This window comes from Salvelinus fontinalis, chromosome 27 (genome assembly GCF_029448725.1).
Source record: "Salvelinus fontinalis isolate EN_2023a chromosome 27, ASM2944872v1, whole genome shotgun sequence".
NCBI lineage: Eukaryota > Metazoa > Chordata > Actinopteri > Salmoniformes > Salmonidae > Salvelinus > Salvelinus fontinalis.
In genome coordinates, this window is record NC_074691.1 from 21,833,786 (window position 1) to 21,847,756 (window position 13,971).

The following is a 13,971-nucleotide window of genomic DNA, read 5'->3' on the forward strand; positions in this document are numbered from 1 at the left end:
ACTATTTAATGAACAATTAGGAAAACGTGTGTGACAGGTTTATGTGAAATTAAAAAAGGCTTCCCTTTACGAAATTTAATTAAGGCTAGGTAATTGTCAATTATTACAATAAATTGTGATTACATTCTTCCTTTTTAGTGTGTACTTATTTGACCAACCCTTAAGTTGACTCCCTTTGTGCCCATAGCTAGCATTTTTTCACAAATCTATCTCTCTCCCTCTCTCTGATGGACAGGCCTGAATCACTGTCTGGCACACACAGTGGCTGCTACTGCTCCATCAGGGAAATGGTGGAAGAAAAGGGAGGAGGAGAGAGTGGAGAGGAGAGGAGAGAGGGCAAGGGAAAATAGGAGAAAGGGAACAAAGCAGAGAGTAAGAGGGGAATGAAGAAGGGAACTTACAAGCTTAAGTGATCTGTTCTATTTCAGGAAAGCAGCCCAAGGATGGAAAGAAGCCAGAGCCCTGCAAACCCATCCTCAAAGTGGAGTACAAGACCACTAGACTGGGGTAAGGATACGCTCGCTCACACACACACACAAAAACACACACACACACACACACACACACACACACACACACACACACACACACACACACACACACACACACACACACACACACACACACACACACACACACACACACACACACACACATGATGCTTGGAGAGATAATGAATATGGCATCTCTATAGCTTTCCATATGGACTTATGTCCACGTGTCTCATGTGTCTGTTTGTGTGTGTGTTTCGGTGTGTGTGTATGTCTGCGTCTGTCTGTGTGTGGTATATGTATGTGTATATCTGCGTCTGTCTGTGTGTGGTATATGTGTGTGTATGTCTGCGTCTGTCTATGTGTGTATGTCTGCGTCTGTCTGTGTGTGGTATATGTGTGATCTACAGAGACCCCTTCATGATCCTGTCTGGAGGTCTGTCGTATGACACGGTGGGTCGGCGGCCATGTCTGACGGTGATGCATGGGAAGAGTACAGCCGTGCTGGAGATGGACTATCCTATCGTAGACTTCCTCACGCTCTGTGAGACGCCATACTCTAACGGTCAGTGTGTGTGTGTGTGTGTGTCCATGTGTGTGGTTGTTTGTATGCTTGCTATATCATTATCTATACATATCCCAGTAAGCCTCAGAGTGTGTTTATGAGTGGAATCAGTTTAATTAGCAACTACACTGACGGCTTTGTTGTTTCCAGCCGGTAATATGTTGTGTCCTAGCCCTTCTCAGCATTGACATTTGACTTTTCTGTTTTCGTGTGTGTGTGAGACTGTGTGATGAATATAAAATATCCCAGGGGAGCTTTATGCTGGTGATTCTTTGTGGAGTACAATGAATGTTAGATTTGTATCTTCTCCCTTGTTCACAATAGCTGTCTGACCTGATTATGTTATTAAATGAATGCCCTGCCCTTTGTGAGATGATGTGCCTTGGGAGAGGGCTTTCATTGATGATGATTTAGATGTTCTGTCCTCTATATCATTATGGAATGACAGAGGTGTTGATTTTGGTGTCTTGTTTTGGGTTTGTTTTGCTAAGATGTGTGTGTTTCAATGGGAACCAATTGATTGAAGGTGGGAATAGACTTAATTCAATTGAATGGCATTTTACATCTTGTGCTGAAATGTCTGGGTCGGAGAGGGGCTGGGTGGAGAACACACAGTGGAGTAGCCTCCCCTCTTTACAGCTCACATCTTACCTGCTCTATAACCCCTGGTAGCCTTTAATGTAGGTCTGCATGGGAAATGAACCAGGTTAAGGTCTGTTGGAGGTCTCAGCCTTCTTTTTCAAATGCCCTCATCTCAGTTAGCCCCAGATTGATGGGTGGTAGAGAACTCAGTCATCAGCCAAGGTGTCCTTCAAGGGGGAGAAGCAGTGTCCTCTACCACAGTGGAAATTGCTACCACGTTGCCTCTAACAAACTATAATTTATTCATTGGTTTGATGCTATAGTTGATATCATGTTTGGATGCTTGTTGTTTTGGGTTGATCAAGAAGATTGATGCTCCAGTCGGTTGCTGGGTCAAATGGTACAGTAGGCCACACTATTTTAGGATGCTGCTTGATCAAGTTTGTACATATTCAGACAATAGATGATGAAAACTGTGTCAATTATGTAAAAAATCTAAGTGGGGGGTGGTGTAACGCTCGTCGTTGGAATGAGAAGAGGAGGACCAATGCGCAGAGTGGTAAGTATCCAGCGCTCTAACATCCATGCGAATGGAGAGGGGTTGGAGAGTGGATGGAGAGGGGTTGAGTGGGGATGAGGGGTTGAGTGGGGATGCCTAGCTTGGACACCAGGGTAACGTCCATAAGACTCACATCGGCCCCGAGTTGATGAGTAGCTGGAGAGACTTGGATTGGTCGCCCCACAGTAGGAGGGCATGGAGACGGGGGCGAGCTAGGGGAGAAGAAAAATGATCTAACTCCAGCATATGAGCTAGGTCTCTGGAAGGGACAGATAGACACAAAATGACCGGCGGTAGCACAATACAGACAACTCTGGGTGTCAAGTCTGCATGCACGTTCGGCTGCAGACAGCCTAACCCTGCCGAGCTACATTGGCTCGGGAAGAGGTGAATCGGCAGTCTTCGGAGGCTCTTGGAGGAACTCGAGTAGGCTCAGATACTCTCGGAGACGTAGATGCCGGGGACTTCCGGAGTTCATCAGATGCAAGGTGGGATCCTCGAGTGAGCGATTGGGACCGCAATCAGACCTCTTCTCACTCCTACGTTTCCGTAGCCGACCATCGATCCGGATAGTTAAAGCGATGAGTAAGTCGACATCCATCGGTAGTTCCCGGGCTTCAAGCTCGTCCTTTACTTTCTCTGATAATCCGTGCAGGAACGCTTCTGGGTTCCAGGCACCCTCCGCTGCTAGCATGCAGAAATCCACCTCGTAGTCTACCACACTGAGGGTGTCCTGCCGAAGCTGGAGTAACTTCCGTGCAGCCTTCCATGCAACTTTTTTCATCTCTGCCACGAATCCCTCCAGACTAAAGCGTACGGCCGACTGTTGTTCCCAAACTTTGTAGCCCAGGCGAAGGCCCTTCCGGGCGAGGAAACACCGAGCGAGAAGCGCCCGACAGGTGCCCGACTCTCCATTGAAGCGCTCCGTGGGAGGTAAGCTGAGTTCCCGTGAAACTGGGGTGAGGGCGCTGCTACCAGCCGGGTTCTGAGGGGCTTCGAGGTTACCGTCGTGGTAGGCTGCCTAGTAGACAACCCATGGAATTGCTCCCGCAATGTGTCCAATGTTTGGTCGTGACGTTCGACCACGGCCTGGAACCCCTCCATCAGACCGCGAAGCAACTCCTCTTGCCTACCAATGGTGTCTCCTTGGGAGGAGATGACATAGCGGAGCTGGCCCAAGTCTGCTGGGTCAGTCAGGGCCAGTTCGTACTATCACATTTCAAGGTAAGACCCAGATGCAGACTGTGTCAAAGTAACAATGTTTGTTACAATAACATGGGCAAAGGTACAGGATGGCAGCCAGTATCAGGGTCAGGTCAGGCAGAGGTCGGTAATGCAGAGTAGTGGGGATAAGGTACAGGATGGCAGGCAGGCTCAGGGTCAGGCAGAGGGGTCAAAGCCGGGAAAAACTAGAAAACAGGAACTAAGACAAGACAAGAGCAAGGGGGGAAACGCTAGTAGGTTCTATGAACAAAACGAACTGGCAACAGACAAACAGAACACAGGTATAAATACATAGGGGATAACAGGAAAGATGGGTGACACCTGGAGGGGGGTGGAGACAAGCACAAAGACAGGTAAAACAGTTCAGGGTGTGACACAGAAACGCATTGAATAACAGATTCATACAAGGAAAAAAAGATATTCAGGAAATCAATCAAAAGGAAGTTTGTTTTAAAGTGTCTGTCCTATATCTGAGAGATATAAGAAAGCTCAGGAAATTATTTATATATATTTTTACCCATATTTAAAACTTCTTATGGCTGCAGCCCGACGTCGGTACACTTATGACAACAGCCACTTCAAGTGCAGGGTGCGAAATTCAAAAGATATTTTTTTTAAATATTTAACTTTCACACATTAACAAGTCCAATACAGCACATGAAAGGTACACATCTTGTGAATCCAGCCAACATGTCCGATTTTTAAAATGTTTTACAGGGAAGACACAATATGTAAATCTATTAGCTAACCACGTTAGCAAAAGACACCACTTTATTTACTCCACCAGTTTTTTACTCCATCAGCAGCTATCACAAATTCGACCAAATAAAGATATAAATAGCCACTAACCAAGAAACAACTTCATCAGATGACAGTGTGATAACATATTTATTGTATAGCATATGTTTTGTTAGAAAAATTTGCATATTTCAAATATAAATCATAGTTTACATTGCAGCTACAATCATAAATTGCACCGAAAGCAGCCATAATAATTACAGGCACCAACGTCAAATACCTAATTACTCATCATAAAACACACCTGTACTTTCCATGACATAGACTGATTGTACAAAACATTAGACACACCTGTACTTTCCATGACATAGACTGATTGTACATTTCTGAAAAATACATAGTGTACAGCAAATGAAAGACAGGCATCTTGTGATTCCAGCCAATATTTCCGATTTATTAAGTGTTTTACAGCGGGAAAAAAATGTAGCGTTATATTAGCTTAGCACAATAGCCAGAAACACTTGGGCGCCGACGACTACGACAGATATATGAAATAGCATCATAAAATGTTTCTTACTTTTGCTGATCTTCCATCAGAATGTTGGACAAGGTGTCCTTTGTCCAGAACAGTCGTTGTTTGGATTTAGAACGGCAACTTTCCCTCTTCATTTAGCAAGCGTGCTAGCCTAGTGGCACAAAGCTCTCCATGTCAACAAACGGAAGAGAACGGAACACGGCAAAACTCCCGAAAAAATTTCAATAATCTGATTAAACTTTATTGAAAAAAACAGACTTTACGATGATATGGTGACATGTATCAAATAAAATCAAAGCCAGAGATTGTAGTTGCCTATAACGGCAGCTAAACAAAAGGCAATCCCACTCTCCACCTCGCGCTCTTCAGGGTACCGAAAATGGGGGACACGTCATTCCAAGATGATGTGTTCCATCTCAGACCAAGATAATCACCTCATTTCTTCTCTCACAGCCTCTTGACACCCAGGGGAAGGTGTATGACGTTCATGTATACTAATAGGTCTCGTGCCCATTTATAGGCAGGAAGAAGAACAGAGCATCGATTTTAGACTTTCCATTTCCTGGTCAGGAAATGTGCTGCAGAATGAGTTCTGTTTCACTCAGAGAAATAATTCAAACGGTTTTAGAAACTAGATAGTGTTTTCTATCCAATAGTAATAATAATATGCATATTGTACGAGCAAGAATTGAGTACGAGGCCGTTTGAAATGGGCACCTTTTATCTGGCTACTCAATACTGCCCCTTGCAGCCCAAACAGGTTAACAAACAGTGGGCCAAACTGATGTTTTTTGTGAGATGACAGATTTTTGGGATATTTGATTGTCTGACAAACACCGCTGTAGTTCAGTGATATCTCAGATTTTGATGGGAAATTTTTTATGCTAATTGATTTTCCAGGGGGAGCGGACATTGACATTAGGGGGTTCTTAAAAACATTAAATAATAACATCATCCTAAGAGCGTTGGGCCGAGCTGACTAGGAGAAAATTCTGTCAATGTGCCCTTGAGCAATTGCTCCTGTAAGTCGCTCTGGATAAGAGTGTTTGCTAAATAACTCAAATGTAATGTGATAACCTATTACATTAAGTGGGTAAAAGTTATTACATTAAGCGTTCATAATTTGTATTATATTAACCGGCAAGTTATTACATTAACCCGGCTTTATTACATAAAACAATGTAAAAGTTATTACAAATAGAACATTTATAACATTAACCAGTACTATTACATTGACCGGTGCTATTACATTGACCGGTGCTATTACATTAACCGGTGCTATTACAATGACCGGTGCTATTATAATGACAGGTGCTATTACAATGACAGATGCTATTACATTAACCGGTGCAATTACATTGATCGGTGCTATTACATTGACCGGTGCTATTACATTGACCGGTGCTATTACAATGACCGGTGCTATTACAATGACCGGTGCTATTACAATGACCGGTGTTATTACATTGATCGCTGCTATTACATTAACCGGTGCTATTGCATTAACCGGTGCTATTACATTGACCGTTGCTATTACAATAACCGGTGGTATGGTGGTATTACATTTACCGGTGATATTACATTGATCGGTGCTATTACAATGGCTGGTACTATTACAGTAACCGGTGCTATTACATTGACCGGTGCTATTAAATTGACCGGTGCTATTACATTGACCGGTGCTATTACATTGACCGGTGCAATTACATTAACTGGTGCCATTACATTGACCGGTGCTATTACATTAGCCGCTGCTATTACGTTTACCGGTGCTATTACATTAGCCGGTGCCATTACATTGACCGGTGCTATTACAATAGCCGGTGCTCTTACAATGATATTTATCCTTAGCCAGTGTAATGTTGATAGGCATGTGTAAATGGCTGTCATGAAGAGACTGCACCTTAACCACAGAAAATGGGGGCTAAAGTCATATGGCTGTAGCTCACCCAAAAAGTGTATGTGTATGTGTGTGTGTAGCTTGAAGTGTGTGTGTCTTGTTTGATGTTGGTGTGGGGACACGAGGAAACCGATTAGCAGACGATCGGTTGATGGTTGCGTAATGGTGACCATGGCGACCAACCTTATGTTGGGATGCTTTGATTCCATCTTGTAATGGCGACCTAGGAGACCTGGGATTACACAACACTGGGCTGATTACTGCACCACTGGTTCAATCTGCTGTTACTGATGGGAAGGAGGGGAGAATGTTGAACAGGACATTTCCTATTTTATTATGGAATTGAGGCTTTTTGAGAAAAGATCAGAGGCAGATCAAATATACAGACGGACACACTGACAGACGGACACACTGACAGACATAGGCAGGCAGGCAGCACAGACAGCCGGACAGCCGGACTGACAGACACATCCACAGACAACAAAGAATGAGAAACACTTAGAGTATTTCTGAGACATTCTAACAGACAAAAGGAGACAGTGAGAGAAGGCAAGAGGGAGTTGGAGAGAGACAGAGCAGAGACATTGATTGTCAAGGTCGTGGCTACCCTGGTGTACAATGTGTTTCTTCTGGGACTTACAAGCTGTAACTACACTGACTCTGAAGGGAGGACACTGACAACATGTTCCAGGCTTCCAGTCACACACTGTTCTCTCTACAAACACACACACACACACCACACGCACGCATGCACACACACATGTACACACATACCAACAAACACGCATCCGCACACACACTATCCTCTCTCTGGCTCAGACAATAATGCCTATTTACTCTCCCATTGCATCTCAGCCAGACGCTAACAAAAGAACACTGCGTTTTCTCCTACCACCTCTAACAGCATACTGCTATTGTGCTGCAATATTATGTGTAGGTATTTCAGGTCTGTGGTATTACTCCATATTCCTTCCGTTCAGCTCAGTTCATTTTCATCCAAAGCTTTATTGGTCAAAATAATTTTCCATAATCAAACATCCCACTGGGCAAAAAAAAGGGATTGACTCAACATTGTTTCCACGTCATTTCAATCCCCAAAATCAATGTGATGACGTTGAATCAACGTAGATTGGCAAAAAGTCATCAGCATAAGGGCATTTCTTTTTTTTTCACCCAATTGTTTACCTAAATCCAATGGCATTTCACATTCAATTCATGTTAGTTGATAATTCGACCAAATGTAAATCAAAACTAGACGTTGAACTGACGTCGGTGCCCAGTGGGATGTTAACTCATCTTCAGTTTAATATTGAGAAACGCTTTTAATATGTTACTATATATCCCTACTGTACCAAGCCTCAAGCTCATATATTTTATCAACATCTTGAAGACACTTATGTCCTTTGGGAACTGTATATTTCAGAGAATAATTTGATAGAATATACCCTACATATTGTGTTGATGAATGACATCTATCTTTCTTTTTGTTTTGTTTTTTTCCATGCAGATTTTCAGGAACCTTATGCTGTAGTGGTCCTTCTAGAAAAGGATTTAGTAGTAATCGACCTTGCACAAAATGGGTACGTCTAAGTGTATGTTAAAGTACTGAACATGCCGTATTAACATAAAATATGTAGCTACTGTATTATTCGGACTTCCTGAATGTTCCTACTCATTTAAAATACAACAGTTATTACTAACTAACAGGTAGCATACTTGTTATCACTGTAGATTTAGCTTAGATTCTGTACTTTCATTCATTTCCATTCTATTGCATGCATCTCTTACAGTTTCAATGTCTCGTGGCCTGCCATTGTAGGGACTAAAACTGTGAGCTGTAACTGTATGTCCCCTTTCCCAGTTACCCCATATTCGAGAACCCCTATCCACTGACCATCCATGAGTCTCCGGTGACCTGCTGTGAGTACTTTGCTGACTGCCCTGTGGATCTCATACCTGCACTTTACTCTGTTGGGTCCAGACAGAAACGACAGGGCTACAGCAAAAAGGTAAGGACCACACTTTTCTACAATACACCCTCTCAACTACTGGGCTCCTCATAATGGCACTACTGTGCTATTGCAGGAGTATTCAACTCTTGCCCTACGAGTTCCATAGCCTTCTCGTTTTCTGTTCTACCTGATAATAAATTCCACCCGCCTGGTGTCCCAGGTCTAAATCAGTGCCTGATTAGAGGGAAACAATGAAAACAAATCTGTGGAACTGGCTTGGAAGTCCAGAGTTGAGTTTCAGGGTGCTATACCATCATATCCCGTCAATGTTTATGTTGAAGGATATACAGTAAATAACATTCGGTTGTCCAATCTCCACCCTGTTCTGCATCTTATCCCCTGTTTGTTTTTTCTTTTAAAATCTAACACTTTATCCTTTCATTTATCCTACATGTTCTCTAATTCTTTATTCTTTATTCTACCCTCTATCCTGTCTCTTTCTGTTCTGCTTCTTTTTAATTCATTGTGTTCTTGTTATATTCTCCCGCGCTGTTGGAAATGTCACCATGTACTGACCCTCTCCTCCCTCTCATCTCTCCATCCCTTTATCTCCCTGCCTGCTTCTTTCTACTGTGTGTCAAGTAAGGGGTAGCTGTGGGAAGCGTTCTTACTGAAAGATCAATGTTGAGTCATACCACTGACCTTTGTATGTTCTACTGCGAATAACACAACCTAAAAAACACATTTGCGCTCTCTCAGACACACACACACACACACACACACACACACACACACACACACACACACACACACACACACACACACACACACACACACACACACACACACACACACACACACACACACACACACACACACACACACACACACACGTGCATTGACAAACACACACACCGTGGTAAAGGTTCCCTCTATCTCTAAGACAAATGATGTCCCATCAGCCCACTGGCTAAGAGAAGGCATGTGTCTCTGTCCTCTTGCTTCCCTCCTGTCTCATTCCAATGGTCTCATTACAGTATGTTTATAATATTTGGTTCAATGTGTAGGCTAGATTGGATCTGACAACATCCTATCACTGATTTCCTTATACCTTACGCATGTATCAATCTCAACGATTACCATTTCTTGTTGTTGTCTTGTTTGTGTTGTTCTGTTTGGTGTATTGTGTTGTCCAGGAGTGGCCAATCAGTGGTGGTAACTGGGGCCTCGGCACACAGAGCTACCCTGAGATCATCATCACTGGGTAGGAGACCCAACTCTATTTAATCATATTGCCTTCCTCTATCCTTCTTCTATCCTGCCTAGCAGTCATGAGAGGAAAAAACTCAGAGACAGGGAGAAGAAGCCTTTTAGAATACTTGAACTTAGCAATGTGACATTGAAGAATGGCTTGGCAGAAGGGGTCTCTTTACATGCCTCTCTTTCCCCCTCCCTCTCTTGTCACCTCCAGACATCCCTGTGTTAGTATTCCCCCCACGTCTATCTCTGTCTCTCTCTCTCGCGCTCTCTGTCTATCTATCTCTCTCTCTCTCACGCTCTCTCTTTCCTCAGCTGAAGAGAGATTGTTCCTCCAGTTACACAAAGTGCAGATTATACAGGTCAATCCCAGAATGCATTGCACCACTAGACACAGGGTTATGGTGTGTCTCCTCTCATGTGGATGTATTCGTCTGTAGAGCTGAATCTAGACAATCATGACAGGTAGAGCCAAGCTGAATCATTAGAGATGTGGGTGTGTATGCAAAAAGCTGAAGTGGTAATTATTCCCTCTCTGATTCTCTACCCTCTCTCCTTCCCCCGCCGGTTCTCTCTTTCTCTTTATGATTTCACAGGCATGCTGATGGGACTGTGAAGTTTTGGGATGCTTCTGCAAGTAAGTGCCTTTACATGGACTTCCTTATGTGTAATATCTCGGGCCTAGATGGCCTTATAGTTTCCCTATTCTATATTATCTCCCAATGTGTTTGTGTGTAACTGAGCCGTCTCCTATCTTTTCCCAGTAATGCTCCAGGTACTGTACAAGCTGAAGACGGCCAAGGTGTTTGAGAAGAGCAGGAATAATAAGGAGGACAAGCAGAACACAGAGATTGTGGATGAGGACCCGTTTGCCATCCAGATCATGGCCTGGTGTCCTGAGAGCAGGAGGCTGTGTGTGGCCGGGGTGTCTGCCAACCTCATCATATACCGCTTCAGCAAGCAGGAGATCACCACCGAGGTCGTACAGGTGGGTCGGCGTGTGTGTGTGTTTGGAGGCAAAAGAAACGCACACCTATTTAGGCGAGATGCTGGCTAGCGGAGTAGAACACTTGAAAAAGAAAAGGAGAACCACACACTCTAGGAGCTCAGATGCAATAATTGAATAACGTAATAACCAACGTTTCGACAGACAAGCTGTCTTTGTGTGTGTGTTTAACATGTCTCTGTACTGACCATGTTGGATCATTGGATAGTGTAAACTGAGAAACACTCCCATTTACTCTTGATGCTTATAGCCTGGCAATATGGATGCCATGACGACAGACGCACAGTGTAGGGGTAAATATAGCATCCTGTAGACAACTAGATTCTCCCATACTGAGCAGAGTCATTATTGGTTCAGTGGTGTTTCTTGGATCCTGAAGGCTGTTCCTAGAGACAGTGTTTACCTCCCAATGACTCATTAGATGAGTCTCCAGCCAGTAAGAACACAATATGGTTGCCATGCCAACATACATAGTGGTAAACAACCTGTATCATTATTTTGTGACAGCTATGAGTAGTGATGATAGTAATAATAATAGTAATATAGTAATAATAGTAGTAATGATCTGTGTCTGACCAAGATCAAGTGTGTGACCTGTGGAGAGATTGAAAGCAGAGTTTGAGAGAGAGAGAGAGAGGGGACCAATCAGTATCACATGCATAAATGCCAATAATGCTATTGAGACTCCCATCATGCACACACACACACACACACACACACACACACATAAACACACACACACACACACACACACACACACACACACACGCACACACACACACACGCACACACACACACACACACACACACACACACACACACACACACACACACACACACACACACACACACACACACACACACACACACACACACACACACACACACACACACACACACACACACATTATTTCTGGCTGCTGAACTCATTATTGAGTCTCTGGAATGTGTGTGTTCCCTAGCTGTTGGAGGTACGTCTGCAGTACGAGGTGAATGACATGGAGTCCCCTCCAGAGGGGGGAGGAGGGGGGGACCGTGACCTGCCCACCCCAGGAGCAGCCTCACCTAGCCCCCAGACCACCGGACCCCCGACTCACCCCTCCACCAGCAGCAACTCCTCTGACGGGGTCCGAGACAACGTACCCTGCCTCAAGTATGCACCCTGCACCACCACCGGCTCCCATACAGTAGTTACACACACATACCCTCTGCAACAAACTGTGCCTTAGGGATGCACAACCGACCCACAATCTCTCTAGGCTATTCAATACAATTGCATTCTTTTTCTCTCTCCTTCTCTGTCTGTAGGGTGCGTAGTACCCCTCTGAAGCAGTCTTCAGGGTATCAGGTAGAGTTGGTGGTGCAGCTGGTGTGGGTAAGTGGAGAGCCCCCCCAACAGATCACCAGCTTGGCCCTCAACTCCTCCTACGGCCTGTAAGTATAAGGTGGTAGACAGTATATCTACATGAGATTTACTGTGAACCCTAATGAAACAACCCAATATGACACTTCAATCTGGAGCTCTGTGCAAACCAACCAAGGATACTGTGAAAGTAAGATCATTTTAGGGAGCGGTAATGTTTTTCTCAACTTGAGAAACAGGTCCTCAATTCGAAGAGTCAAAATGTGGTTGTGAGCCATGGATTTGATATGATTTCCCCCGTACAGCTGAGCTGGAATGGAGTCAAGCTGTGTCTACACGGTTTATGTCCGCAGGGAAATTCTCTCTGAGACTTCTGCTGCTTTGCTTTCTGGAAGAACTAGCTATATTTAATCTAAACCCCAAACCCCAATCTCATATCTCTTTTTATATCTCCCTCTCTTTCTCTACTTCTCTCTATCCCTCCATCCCTCCCTCTCCCTCCCCTTCCTCTCTCCAACAGAATTGTGTTTGGGAACAGTAATGGGCTGGCAGTGGTGGACTACCTCCAGAAGACAGTGCTGTTGAACCTGGGGACAGTGGAGCTGTATGGGTCTAACGATCCCTACCAGAGACAGGCTCGCTCTCCACGCAAGACACGCCAGCCCGCCGGAGGTAATGGTAAAGACCTTTACCACTTTACTGATTTACCACCACACAGATAGCCTTCTGCAGGGTTGTATCACAGGAGGCTGCTGAGGGAAGGGCAGCTCATAATAATGGCCGGAATGGAGCAAATGGAATGTCATCAAACACATGGAAACCATAATGTGTTTGATGTATTTGCTACCATTCCACTAATTCCGCTCCAGCCATTACCACGAGCCCGTCCTCCCCAATTAAGGTGCCACCAACATCCTGTGGTTTGTACTATATATGGCCTTACAGTAGATGGTCTTTGTAGCATGACTTATGACTTATGTCATCTTAATAATTGTAATACTTACAGGTGTGTAGATATAGGCTTACGTAGTCTTGTACGATGTTACAAGGATGAGGGGTATATTTGGTAGATGTGCATGTAGACTATTCAGTCTGTATCACCTGCACATGTAGGCAGTCAAAAAAAGCAATGACGGTGACAAGGTTGTACGAGGTTCTCTGTCTTCTCTCCTCCGTCTCTGTATCTTTGCAATTCCTTGAAAGGATTTTGAATGGTTACTAAATTGTTATTTTGACTATTCAGTGCGTTGTCTTCTCTCTGTGGTGGCTGGCTGGCACACACACTGACACATAAACAGCCATCCCTCCTACACATACCGTGTCACTGCAGCACTGTGGTGTTATTGACAGACCGCAGCATCACTGCATTAGGACATACTGCCACCTGCTGTTTGATGACGTTACTACAGTCTCCAGTAAAACCAAATCAATGCCAATAACCGCTCTTGTGTAATGACTGTAACCTGCGTGGTTTAGCAACAGCTTGGTGAGGAAAATTAGGTGTGTGTGTGTGTGTGTGTGTGTGTGTGTGTGTGTGTGTGTGTGTGTGTGTGTGTGTGTGTGTGTGTGTGTGTGTGTGTGTGTGTGTGTGTGTGGTTAGTGGTGGACTGGCACCTGTCAGAGTGGGTGGAGTCTGAGGAGTAATGACTTATCAAATCAATTCAAATGTAATTTGTCACATGCGTCATAAACAACAGGTGTAGATTAACAGTGAAATGCTTATTTACAGGCCCTTCCCAACAATACAAAGATATATAAATAGAGAAATAACGTTAAAGTAAAACATGTAATAAAATGTA

General features: G+C 44.1%; 1 protein-coding gene across 8 annotated transcripts in view; it reads left to right on the forward strand.

The window, feature by feature from the left end:
• Positions 1-13,971, forward strand: part of LOC129825296 (syntaxin-binding protein 5-like) — a 169,260-nt gene that overhangs the window by 141,704 nt on the left and 13,585 nt on the right. For 5 of the 8 annotated variants that reach the window (XM_055885280.1, XM_055885286.1, XM_055885284.1 and 2 more), the window contains exons 9-18: positions 429-507; positions 902-1,056; positions 8,102-8,174; positions 8,456-8,603; positions 9,743-9,810; positions 10,400-10,440; positions 10,568-10,791; positions 11,772-11,962; positions 12,118-12,243; positions 12,693-12,850. In XM_055885280.1, coding sequence (XP_055741255.1) covers positions 429-507; positions 902-1,056; positions 8,102-8,174; positions 8,456-8,603; positions 9,743-9,810; positions 10,400-10,440; positions 10,568-10,791; positions 11,772-11,962; positions 12,118-12,243; positions 12,693-12,850 — 1,263 coding nt within the window. The remainder of the gene's footprint in view (positions 1-428; positions 508-901; positions 1,057-8,101; positions 8,175-8,455; positions 8,604-9,742; positions 9,811-10,399; positions 10,441-10,567; positions 10,792-11,771; positions 11,963-12,117; positions 12,244-12,692; positions 12,851-13,971) is intronic. The other 3 variants (XM_055885281.1, XM_055885285.1, XM_055885289.1) reach the window with 1 other exon arrangement.